Genomic DNA, 13978 nt, shown 5'->3' with positions numbered 1-13978 from the left:
CAAATATTACTGTCAGTCAGGAAACTGAGGACAAACCTTTTTGTTTTTTTGGCCTTACAAAAAACCCTGGTCCACTTGGCTGTTTTGCTAAAAAGTAATCTAATAAAATGTCTGCTAGACAAAAGTTGCTTAATATGAGAGTATGGCTGTATTGTACTCATGCATGTTATTGCCTACAACAAACACATCATTGATTTGTTTGCTTGTTTCAGCCCCCCCCCCCCCCCGTAATAAAAGGTTAGTTTGCACAAGCCTGAAGGAAATGATTTAATTAGTTAAAAATGTTCTCAATAAGTTTTGGTGTAACTGTCTGACTGCCGTCTGCGTTACTTAAGTTACTAGCCACAGAGATGTGATTTGTTCGCGGGATTCAGCGGATCTAATAGCCCCAGAGACCCCCCCCCCACCTATAAAAAAAATAATAAAAAATAAATAAATATTTTTTTAAGCTGATTTAGCTTTTGGTTGTTAGAGCTGATATTCCAGTTTGCTTCATATTCAAAGTCAGAAGAACCCTCAAAAGAAAAACAAAACAGTTTTTCTTCTACTGCATTGTGCTTTTGACCCCAACAGTGCCACAAGAACCCATGGCCGAAATGGTTTCAGCCCTCCAGCTGCCAAGTTAATCACATCCCTGAACCAGTTTCTACTAATTCTACTTAAAACTGGCTTATTTTGGCAAATTTGAACTGACCCAACTGCCATTGGAATTGTCCATTTTGGCCGTCAGTTGGTTCTCAGGGAGCACTGAGTTATTACTACTTTGTGGTTTTAAGGTTATTTTGCTTTACTTTGGACCATTGCCACCATGATAGGAAGTGCTTGGTGTATTTTTCATGACACAGACATTTTGTTATTGAGTTATGTGCCCTTTCATATGAATACATAAATTAGATATTGATATTTCCAGGAGTAAAAGTTGAAAGAATACTGGATCGTGGGCAAGTCTGGCCAACATGAACACTCCAACAAGCAAGAAGCCGATGTCAGCTAACAGCTTTGAGCTCTTCAAGAAGCAGGCACAAGAGAGAGTGGAGAGGGTGGGTATTAACTAGACATAGGTCTTTTGAAAACAACAACACATCTTAAGATTTCAAATAGGCAATGTTTTGTATTCAATTAAATACCCTTTTAGGAAAGTATCAACCGTTTTGCTTAGTTTAAACTTAATTTATTTTACAACGATTATGAAGAAAGATACTTATGAACTTATACTAAGTTGGCACAATGCTGCGCAAGAGTATGGTCTTGTGCTGTGGGGGAAACTAGAGAACTTAGTGATAATCCACATGTCCGGCTTAGCGCCTATCAACGAAACTCACGAGCTCAGACTGGGAATCGAATCAAGGTTCACGTTACTGTTCTGGCCTTATAAGAAATATTTATACCATGTCCATTGTCAATCCTGAAAGAAACACTGGTATACGAGTGTTTGAATTGTTTTTAGGAGAAGGCTATGAAGCAACAGGAGGATTATCGCAAGGTTATGAAGGAGAAGGAGGAGAGGGAGAGGATACGCATGGAGAATGAACGCAAGAGGTGAGCTCACATTTATTACCTTATGTTTAGGTGTACATGTAATGACAGGATTTGATATTTCATATGCTGATGTATTTAATTGTGAACAGACAACTGAAGGAACCTTATTCTGTAAAATATAATTGTGTTGACTAGAGTGATATGCGTCAATGGTTGGTTGAATTATATGAATCTTAAACTGAAGTGATAAAAGTTTGGATAACAAGATGTTTAGCAACATATAACAGCCATTGAAAATGTTCATTCACTTTTGGCATGGTGCTTTGCTGTGTTAACTGTATCAGTCTATTAACATGAAGAAAAGCTGAGTAAGGCATGGCATGTTGGTGTGGTAATTGTATCTGTCTAGCAGATGAAGATCTGCTGAATAAGTGTGCTAAATTTTGTGATTATTGTTTTTTACAGGGAACAGGAAGAAGAGGATGCGTTGGAGAAGGCTCGCCTGGCTACACTGCAGACTGACATGCAGGCACAGAAGGAGCAGAGAAAAACCGGGCCGAGAGGGAGAAGGAACGCCGGAAAGAGCAGGAGAGGAGGAGACGACAAGCGGTATGTATTAGTAGGCTGTAGTAATAGTACATGATAAACTTTATGGGGACACAGGGCTGTCATTTTAGAGCTTTTGGCTGAAACTAAGCTCCTCTGAAGTAGAGTTCTAGTATCATAAATGTTAGTGATAAATTAATTAATTATTTTGTTAAGTTGTTTATCATTAAAAACGTTAAGGAAGAATTAATTGTACTACCCCTTATATTAAACTGGGGGGACAATGACCCCTTGTGTTGAACTCAGGGACCATTGACCACTTGTGTTGACCCCAGGGAGCAATAACACAAGGAGCAAATTCAAATGAGCCTTAAATGAAATTTGATTTAAAATGTGTTTCACATCAAGGTTTGAGAAATTTGGACCTGTAATTATTTCATTATTTATATCTTCTACATCAAATAACTTACCTTGACTTGTATGGTATCTTGGTTTCTTCTTTCAGATGTCCACCAAATTGATATGAACGAGCAGAGTGCTCTAATGGTTCAGTTTGAAGATTGATTATGATCCATGCTGCTGACAACCAGGTGCCAGATCATTCTTATGTGACTGTGAAAACTCACAAACATTGATCTAGATATGCGGATATCATGTTGATAAGAAAGTGTCACTTTCTGCGTTAATACATTGATTTAGATATGAAGACGTGTGTTCTAAACATGGGTATCTCTATTGAAAATGGGATCGAAAAAAAGATGTTGCAAGTTAAAATACAAACACTACTGTCTTGTACAGTATATTGTCAGTCGAAGCAAAAGTTGGAGTCAGGGAAATACATGTTCTCAGTTTTGGTTTTGAGTAGAAAGAAGAAGGCGTAGAAGTAGTGAAATATATGGACAAGCTAAGAAAGAAAATTTGTTAAAATTGCAATCTCCATGTATTTGTTATGTGGAAAATAGATTGCATTATTGGCATAGTGTCCATGTTTTAGTATGGGGAGTAAATAAATGAAACTGAATCGGTGGAAGCAATATTGTTCAATTTTTAGGATGGAAATCGCTGACCTTGTGTCCTTTTGGAATTTGAATGCTTTTTAAGTGACCACTGGACATAAGCATACCTTGATGAACTTTATCAACACCAAGAAAGCATTAACCCTGTGCTCTTGTTTACTTGTATCTCAAACTTCATTGTACAATTTTTACATGTTCATGTCCATTTTACCATGTAAACGTTTCGGTTGATAGTATTGACCTCCATGTCGTTCCATGAATATTGTCATATCCATACTAGTTATTATTGTGATAATTCTCATGTTCCATATCTGATCATGCTAATATTGTGTGTTCATTTTCATAGCACTTGTGTCAGAATAAAGACAATAAACAACATCACCTTTTTGCACTGTTTAATAAGTTAGCATTATATTCGTAGATTCTAGCACTTACATTTAGAGGTATCATTGTATATATCATTACTTCACACTGTGCATTTAAATATCAGTTATGCCACATAAATTATTATGGTCTCCAAAAGAGTCCTTTATTTTGCCTACATTAAGCAGTATCTTAATTGAAAGGAATGATCAATCTGTAAGACCATCTTCGTATCGTGTAATATAATACCTGTACTGAATGAATGCGGAGGTAAACCTGGTTGTCTGATCGAAAAGTAAAGATTTAATAAACCTGCTTATACATGAAAATAACTATTTTGTTTTTCTTCAGTTTTGAAATGTATAAGATGATCAGATGGTCCTGATGAAGTTGACCTTTATCAATGGTAGAAATCGAGATCAGCACAAATCGGCAACCCCGAATGAGAATACGCTTGTTAAAACTTTTGGGGTTTTGTTGTATGGTTATAACATTCAGGTTTGTTCAAGAAAATTTTGCAATTTTGTAGCACACAGTATCGCTTGTTCAAGAAATCTTACAATTTATTATTAAGTATTCGAGCTTGTTCAAAAATTTCGACCAAGTGTGGTCATTTTTATAAGCATTTAATGAAGGTTTATTTTCAGCCATAGAGAAAATCCACTCTGGTTGTTTTTATCTGTGTTGCATTTCACTAAAATAAATTGTGTTAATTTTGACATTGCGGTAAGATAAAATTCAAATTACTTTTCTCTGATTGATAGCATATTTGTAACTTATTTTATTTCTTCTTTTTGATCATGATTCAATGAATATATTTGAAAGATGGAAATACTTTTATGTTGTTTAAATTGTTGAGGCTTATTATAGCAAAGCGTGGTCTATATACTTTTGTATTTGTCAAGTTCTTCTGTTCGCTGTATTTGTTTAATCAGTGTTTAAATTTATATCATTTTCTCGTGTTCACAGTTTGTAAATTTTATATTCATATTTATAAAAACTGTTGTTTGCCTGTTTGTTACAATTTACGGTGTAAATTTTCTGTCTGTTTCTCATTTTTAGTATTTAAGGTAATTGTGTTGTATTTTTTTGAAAGTCGATTTCGCTTGATAGTAGAAGTATTGTGACAGACTGCTAATCCCAGTAAATTACAGGGATAAGCCCAGTAGCCGAAAATTACACAAGATCATGTTAAAGGCACACATATCAAGGCCAAAAAACTCTTTAAAGAAAGACATAAATATAACAATGTAATAAAACAAACGAATAATACATGAATAGAAATATGATTTTGCTAAATCAAATGTCACAAATAGTGACATATCTTAATATCACCGAACAACAGTGATTATCGGAATTTTGAATCAAATTAGAACTAAATATCGAGACTTTTGCAAAACAGTCAGGATCTACTATAACACTAAAAGTAATTCCAACTGTTTTGTATTGTGCCACCTTATTGGTGTAAATACTGGGCTTAAAGGCATATTCCACATGCTTCATTCAGGGGCCTGGGCTGGTGTTCAGTTTTACCAATTAACAGTTTTGGATGCTTTGAACCTTTAACACGCTGTATTTCTACTTTGTCTTTAACACTTCGCAAATGGCCAAGGCATTGTTTCAATCGTATTTTATCAATCTGCTAACACCTTAACTTGTTATCTGACAACCTGAGGTATTACATGTTCAAATTTTACTCGAGGTGAACTATTCATTAGATTAACTTCATATTACAGGATGGAGCATGTTGAAACAATATGTGTTTGAATCTATTTACAGAACACACATAATTCAAATAAATTATGTATGTGAGTCATCATCTTGTTTGGTTGTTTGTATATTTATAGTGTAAGTGGGGATGCCTATCCATTACACATTCTTTTCAAAGAAAAAGAAAAATAAATAAAAATATTAAAATATAAAATATATTCTTGTTGTATATATTGAACAATCATCAACAATTACTTTTTTATTTATCGACCACTTATTGTTTGATGAGCTTGCAAATTCGAAGTCTATGCAAGAAGTCAAAATTCGATTAAATAGGAAGCATGGTCCGTAAGTGAAGTAAAGACAATGGTACACATGAAGCTGGTGAAGAAGCCTTTTGACGCAACACTTCATTCCCTAACCCAAGCTGTAAGTTAATACAAATTACTGTCCAGCTCCATGCAAACCACTCTCGTGCTCCAGCTGTAAGCTTATACATATCGATCTTGAGCTCTAACTTAAGGCTGATACAAATCAAGATCCGGCTGTTGGGTTATTCATATCACTCTTGAGCTCCAATTTAAGGCTCATCAATATCACTTGAGCTCCAAAATCAGGCTGATACCAGTTCCCTTGAGCTCCATGTGTAAACTGATACAAATCACTCACGAGCTCCAGCTGTACGCTGATACAAATCACTAACGAGCTCCAGCTGTATGCTGATACAAATCACTAACGAGCTTCAGCTGTACGCTGATACAAATCACTAACGAGCTCCAGCTGTACGCTGATACAAATCACTAACGAGCTTCAGCTGTACGCTGATACAAATCACTAACGAGCTCCAGCTGTACGCTGATACAAATCACTAACGAGCTCCAGCTGTACGCTGATACAAATCACTCACGAGCTCCAGCTGTACGCTGATACAAATCACTAACGAGCTCCAGCTGTAGGCTGATACACATCACTAACTAGCTTCAGGTGTACGCTGATACAAATCACTAACGAGCTTCAGGTGTACGCTGATACAAATCACTAACGAGCTCCAGGTGTACGCTGATACAAATCACTAACGAGCTTCAGGTGTACGCTGATACAAATCACTAACGAGCTTCAGGTGTACGCTGATACAAATCACTAACGAGCTTCAGCTGTACGCTGATACAAATCACTAACGAGCTATAGCTGTACGCTGATACAAATCACTAACGAGCTCCAGCTGTACGCTGATACAAATCACTCACGAGCTTCAGGTGTATGCTGATACAAATCACTCACGAGCTCCAGTTGTACGCTGATACAAATCACTAACGAGCTTCAGGTGTATGCTGATACAAATCACTAACGAGCTCCAGCTGTACTCTGATACAAATCACTCATGAGCTCCAGCTGTACGCTGATACAAATCACTAACGAGCTTCAGCTGTACTCTGATACAAATCGCTCATGAGCTCCAGCTGTACGCTGATACAAATCACTAACGAGCTTCAGCTGTATGCTGATACAAATCGCTTATGAGCTTCAGCTGTACGCTGATACAAATCACTCACGAGCTTCAGGTGTATGCTGATACAAATCACTCACGAGCTCCAGCTGTACGCTGATACAAATCGCTCACGAGCTCCAGCTGTACGCTGATACAAATCACTAACGAGCTTTAGGTGTATGCTGATACAAATCACTCTTGAGCTTCAGCTGTACGCTGATACAAATCACTCATGAGCTTCAGCTGTACGCTGATACAAATCACTCATGTGCTTCATCTGTACGCTGCTACAAATCACTAACGAGCTTCAGGTGTACGCTGATACAAATCACTCACGAGATTCAGGTGTACGCTGATACAAATCACTCATGAGCTTCAGGTGTACGCTGATACAAATCACTAACGAGATTCAGCTGTATGCTGATACAAATCACTAACCAGCTTCAGGTGTATGCTGATACAAATCACTCACGAGCTTCAGCTGTATGCTGATACAAATCACTAACCAGCTTCAGCTGTATGCTGATACAAATCACTCACGAGCTTCAGCTGTATGCTGATACAAATCACTCACGAGCTTCAGCTGTATGCTGATACAAATCCCTCACGAGCTTCAGGTGTACGCTGATACAAATCACTAACGAGCTCCAGCTGTATGCTGATACAAATCACTAACTAGATTCAGGTGTATGCTGATACAAATCACTAACGAGCTTCAGGTGTACGCTGATACAAATCACTAACGAGCTCCAGGTGTACGCTGATACAAATCACTAACGAGCTTCAGGTGTACGCTGATACAAATCACTCACGAGCTTCAGCTGTAAGCTGATACAAATCACACTCGAGCTCCAGCTGTAAGCTGATACAAATCACTCTCGAGCTCCAGCTGTATGCTGATTCAAATCACTAACGAGCTCCAGCTGTAAGGTGATACAGATCCCTAATGAGCTCCAGCTGTACGCTGATACAAATCGCCCTCAAGCTCCATCTGTTAGCTGATACAAATCGCACCCGAGCTCCAGCTGTACTCAGATACAAATCACTAATGAGCTCCAGCTGTAAGCTGATACAAATCACTAACGAGCTCCAGCTATACGCTGATACAATTCGCCCTCAAGCTCCATCTGTAAGCTGATACAAATCGCACTCGAGGTCCAGCTGTAAGCCGATACAACTCACTCTCGAGCTCCAGCTGTAAGCTCATAAAAATCACTCACGAGCTCCAGCTTAAGGCTGATACAAATCATTAGCTCCAATCATAGGCCGATACGGATGACTCTTGAGGTCCTGCTTGAGACTGATGTAAAACACCCAAGCTGTATGTTGATACATATCGCACTAGAGATCCTGCTTTTAAGCGTATGTCATCAATCACGAGCTCCAGCTTTTGGCTGATAACAAACACGCTCGATCGCTTTGAGCTCAAGGCTGTTATCTGATTCAGATAACTATCAAGCTGTAAGCTTTTGAGCTTCCTCTGTAGGCTGATACAAATCTCTCTTGAGATCCAGCTGTTATCTGATACAGATTACTATCAAACTGTAAGCTTTTGAACTCCAGCTGTAAGCTGATACACACACACAAATCGCTTTCGTGCTCAGCTGACTGGTGCAATACGCTCTTGCGCTCAAGCTGTTATCTGAAACGGATTACTCTTAAACTGTAAGCTGATACAAATCACATTCGAGATCAAGCTGCTAGCTGATACAATTCACTACCGAGCTCCAGGTGTTATCTTAAACATTATTTCGAGCTCAAGCTGTAACCTGATATATGTCACTTTATATCCAACTTAAGGCTGATGCAAATAACTCTCAAGCTGCAGATGTGGATATGAACTTTCACATCATTCTGACACGTATAAGTTTTTATCAATCAATGCTTCAATGCGGCAATAAATATGCCTTTGGACAAGAATGCTATAGGGAATCTCAAGTTCAAGATTACTCTTGAAATCAGGATTGTTAGCATTTAACTTAGCTTATTGTACAGTTGAAATGAATATACATGACTTTGGAAACAGTTTCAAAAGGGGTCTAAGCCCCTTCCCTTGCTTGGATATGAATCCCCCTTACACACACAGACCCCTGGATATTTTTTCAGGATTGACAATTACAGTCGAGCCCCGTTTGCTCGAACTCGCTTGGCTCAATTTTCTCTTAAGCATTCCCGCTTGGCTCGAATTCCCCGAGGATCGATGTATTTTCGCTGGTCCCTTGGAGTTCGAGCCAACGTGTAATAGTTAGATGACATGAATTAAAATCTTAATGATTTAGAATGGGCGGTGTGTGCGTAGCGAACGAGCACTTCTTAATTATTAAAATTTTGATTCAGGTCATCTAACTGACATCGAATATAACCTCATTTGCTGATACATATTCAACGCAATATCTAACGCAGGGAGTGTAATTCGGATGAGTGACAGTAGGCGGACCATTATACACCCGCGAGAGATGAACTTCTTAATGATTCAGTCTAGGACTTAATGATTGCCTATCTGCAATTTCATTGGCTGTAAATGTAGGTTGTATTTTAATATATCTTTACACGCTTACAATTTTACCTAGACTTAAATGAATAAACGGTTTTAAACTGCAGATATCAAATTTTACGAAACGTGATATATAAGGATACATCCTGATAGCAATTCGAATTAACAAAGCTTATCAACACAAGGCAATTAAGCCTACGTTTAACTCGCAGACATCTATGCTTAATCGTAACAATACGCCCTAACTAATCGTGTTCCACCATCACAAATCAAGCTTAAAATAATAATTTAGAAAATCCAAAATTTTCTGTTGAGGTACTTAAGGTAGTTCAAGGACGTATGTGCACACTTCCAGAGCTTACTGCTATACTGGTAAAGATTCGTTTTGATGTGCAAAAATGATCACAATTATTATTAAAAAAATAATTTGTATAATCACTTTAACATATATTTATCGAAGGACATCAAAATATTTTTTTCATCTACGTTTCTCATTATTAATTGGGAAAAAAAGTTTATTCATTTAATTTTAGACGATGGACCGTGACCCTGATGACCAGCAATTGCGCTCCCTTAGACTGTCGAGAGTTCTGAGGGATATAGGCGTGACCAGACAGATGGTGGTCCGGAGGAGGGAGACATTCCTGATGACGGAGAAGATGGATAATGTAGTCAATACTATAAGATATAATAGACGTTATAACATTTTTGTCGTCGGCAGCCAATCGGAAGGGACAACAACCCTCGGCATGAATTCAGATTTAGATGTACTTAACTGTGACAATGATTTCACTGTGATAACGGACTGGGCAGATTGGGAACCAGGAAAGATATGTCTTCTGGTGATAAAGAACGACGATTCTCCTCCCCAGCATTGCAGTCTGCAGATACTGAGTTGTGACTGTCCACTGCCTGAAACAATGGACATGGTGCCAGCAGAATGGGATGTGGAGGAGGGCAAGGACGGCAGGGTGCTACTGACAAACACTTGGATGGATGGTGTAATGAAACAGGAATGTGGTCGGTTATTCAGGAAAAAAGGGCCATCAAGAAGTGCTGACAACGATGTAGATTCCGTTACCGCCTTTAGCTACAGTGGACCAATGCCAGAATGCAATTTCCTATTCACAAGACCAAAGCCTGGTCACTGGCCCAGACCTGAAATACTCGCGAAGGCACGTTTGTGTGAAATATTCCTCGTCCCACAGGGACACGCTGAGAGTGATCAGTCAAAACTGGAATGGAGATTTTCTACGCTATTGATTGAAAGGCTAATCATGTTTGATCTAAACATTTTGAAAATACAGGTTTATACATTTCTTAAAATCTTACGCAAGACTTTCTTCAAACCGTTAGTTGGTGATAGACTTAGCACGTTTCATTTCAAAACAGCTCTATTGTTCACCCTAGAGACATATCCACCAGAGATCTGGCAGGAAAGGAACCTGCTGCAGTGTGTTATATATTGCCTGAAAACTCTTCAACGTTGGTTCAAACTTCGGTACTGTCCACATTACACGATTTCGGGAGTGGACCTGTTTGTGGGAAAACTTAGAAAGTGGGAGTTTCCACTGCTGTCAACAGTTCTGTCAGACATGATAGACAACATCATGGACTACGTCTCCCAGATAGAAATGGACCAGATTGGGGTGAGGATCGGCGACGGACACGTGCAGTTAAAACAAGATACCAAAACACGATAGCTACTGCATGGAATTGTTTTAATCATAGTTTGTTCGCTATAGCAAACATAAGTTGGACTACTGTGACGGAAAATGACACTGTCTTTGAAATCCTGGACATGATCACGAGAGTACGGGAGATGGTAGCAAAAAGTGACATAAGGGCCGAATTAATACACGCGATGAAGTTTATGTATCAAATGCTAGCCTCTATCTCAGCTTCTACGCGCTTACGCTTAAACGAGCCCATATCGCTAGACACATATAGTCTGTATGAGGCCTCCCTGGACTCAGACCTCACCTCTAGCAGACTGAAGTTTGCGTCCATGTTGTACTGTAGCGGTCAGTATGAGAGAGCGGAACTGATGCTGGCACAAACCGAGAGTCTGCTGCATGCCGATGTATGGCAGTGGTGTCCATGTGCGGAAAGGACACGACAGGAACCCACTGAAAGGTTTAAAGATACTATATTTAAATTAAATGCGATTGAGGTGATCAAATCACATGTTGCATTCAGTGTTGTTTTCAATTCGTTAGAGATATGCTGTATGCCAGCATTTCTAGTGTATGAATTGTATAGAACAATTGGCCCAAAAGATGTTCAACACAGACACCCCTTGACTGGCAGATGGATGGACTTGGTCATCATCGACCCCATTGTCTTCCTGTACTATCTGCAGTACCTCACTTACAGACAGCTTGGAGAACACGAAAGAAAACTGAAAGCATTAAACAAATTATACAACTATGTTTGCTTTGAAAGTGAATGCCGTGGTCATATAGAGACAGCGCTGCATGTACTCGGCCACTGCTATGAACTGGAAAACCGACATGTTGTGGCATGGGCATGCTACATAAAATCCCTCGAGCTCTTCCCTAACAACAACGCAGCTAGATGGCACATTACGAGACTCCTTCAGCAGGCATGATGTGGCCTGGTGTGCTACAGAAACTCACTGAAACTCTATACTCACACCAACGCAGCTTGCTGTGGCCGTAGATCCTCCATGGAACCTCCTTTCACACATGAGCACAGCCAGGAGGCATATTTTGATATAATTTCAGTAGGCATGATTTGACCTTGACGTGCTAATTATTTATCAATTTTGCCTTTTGAATGATAGTTGGAAACAAAATTTATACTTAACGGATAATTAATGTAAATAACTGTATTAGTTTCCGCCAATTTGCTAGTTATCTTATATGCTTTTATGATGTTTTAATTTCATGCAGATTCATTCATATGCTATGTGTTTTAGTTTCAGCCAGTTTGCTAGTTGGTATACTATTGCTATATGATTTAGTTTCAGCCAGTTTGCTAGTATGATATGCTATCTGTTTAAAGTTTAGACAATTTTGGTATTTTTTCCTTTAAAAATATGATCGATATTAAAGTGTAGTGTTTTGTATGTTGTTTTTTTTAGTTGCAAAAATGTTAACCGTTCAAGTCCAGTTTATACATTGTCGACAGACTCATTCATAAAGACAATTTACATCAGGAACAGGATGTTTAACAAATTGCGTCAACTAGAAATAAGTTCATCACGTGTTGCATGCAGCGCTGAATTTAGTTCAATAGGTATCTGTTTAATGCCATCATTTTGTCTTTTGAAGGGTCGTACGAGTTTAACTTTGATATTTAACACGCAATTCTGTTAAAAACGTTAATCCAGTTTAAACATGATCAAATTTACATATGGAACAGGCAAAAATTAGGTATATGTTAGATTAATCGCATGAGCTAGAAGCCTAGAACTGATACGATCACATGCTGCGTGTTATATCTGTTTAATGCCATTGTATAATCTATTTGAAGGGTCATTGTCTTGAAAATTTAACACGCAAATTCGTTGTAAAACGTAACCGTCCAAGTCCAGTTTAAAATTGTCGACATACTTTACCGTGCGTGTTCGGTCTTCACAATCATACTTCATCAGCTGAAATAAACATAAAGGAAATTTAGGAATGGGCAAAAATTAGGTAGAAGTTATACACATTGCGTGAGCTAGAACTGATATGATCTGTGTCGCGTGCAGCGCTGATTTTAGTTTAATAAATATCTGTTTAATGCCATTGTATTATTTATTTGAAGGGTCATGTGATTGTCATCTTTAAGATTTAACACGCAAATTCGTTGTAAAACGTAACCTTCCAGTTTTCACATTGTCGACATACTTTGTCGTGCGACTTCGGTCTTCAAAAAGATACTTAGTTAGTTGATAAAAACATAAAGGCAATTTACATCTGGAACAGCCAAAATTAAACAGAGGTTATACATATGGCGTGAGCTAGAACTGATACAATCACATGTCGCGTGCAGCGCTGAATTTAGTTGTCACCTTGAATATTTAACACGTAATAACATAGTACTTCTTAATATAGAGCTAAATTTGAAGCAACGGAAAACCCATTCACCCTTTTCGTCGGTATTTCCCCTCTGCGTACTTTGCAACGTATTGAATTTTAAATCTGCTATTGTACACTCTTGTCTGGTTAAAATTATGAAATATCGACCTGTTTATTAATATATATATATCGTGGCGATATCGCCTTTGATCTGATTTAGCAGACTGGCTTCTAGGTATTATGAAAAACAATACTCGTGTACTTGATCCAATAAAATCAAACATTTGAAGATTTTGATGAGATCTGTATGTTATCCATTCTTAGAATGGAGAGACCCAATCAATGCTACGAAATCACGACGAAAACTTCTATTTAAGCATGAATTATCAAACCTATGCCAAACTTGTCGATGAAAATACTTAAGCGTATAAATAATAAATACAAGCATTTAAACTGTTGGTGGCGTGATCCCTTTTAACCAACTTCCAAAAATAACCTGTGTACCATACATGCCTACGTCTGGTGGGGTGATACCTTTTCATTAACTTCAAAAAACAACCTGTGTACCGTACATGCCTACGTATGGTGGGCTGGTCCCTTGTTACCATCTTCCAAAAACAACCTGTGTACCATCCATGACTTCGTCTGATGGCGTGTACAATACTTGCAAAAATTTGATGGGGGTGGTCCCTCTTTAGCAGCATCCAAAACATTCTGTGAACCATACATGCATACGTCTGGCGATGTGACTCCCCTTTACCGACTTCGAGAAACAACCTGTATACCATACTTGCATACGTCTGGTTGCGTGACCCCTTTTTACCAAGTTCAAGAAAAAACCAGTGTACCATAC

At 38.4% G+C, this 13978-nt stretch overlaps 1 protein-coding gene across 1 annotated transcript; it reads left to right on the top strand.

The window, feature by feature from the left end:
* Positions 1-9633: 9633 nt before the first annotated feature.
* On the top strand, positions 9634-10800 carry LOC128224364 (uncharacterized). The gene has a single exon (XM_052934180.1). The coding sequence runs from the start codon at positions 9634-9636 to the stop codon at positions 10798-10800; it is 1167 nt and encodes a 388-aa protein (XP_052790140.1).
* Positions 10801-13978: the final 3178 nt, after the last annotated feature.

This window comes from Mya arenaria, chromosome 17, assembly GCF_026914265.1.
Source record: "Mya arenaria isolate MELC-2E11 chromosome 17, ASM2691426v1".
In the NCBI taxonomy this organism is placed as follows: Eukaryota; Metazoa; Mollusca; class Bivalvia; order Myida; family Myidae; genus Mya; species Mya arenaria.
The sequence above is the reverse complement of the archived record's forward strand: the minus strand, read 5'-3'. Positions and strand labels throughout refer to the sequence as shown.

Excerpts from the sequence above, each read along its gene's own strand:
- LOC128224364 (XM_052934180.1), top strand. The coding sequence starts at position 9,634 with ATGGACCGTGACCCTGATGACCAGCAATTGCGCTCCCTTAGACTGTCG.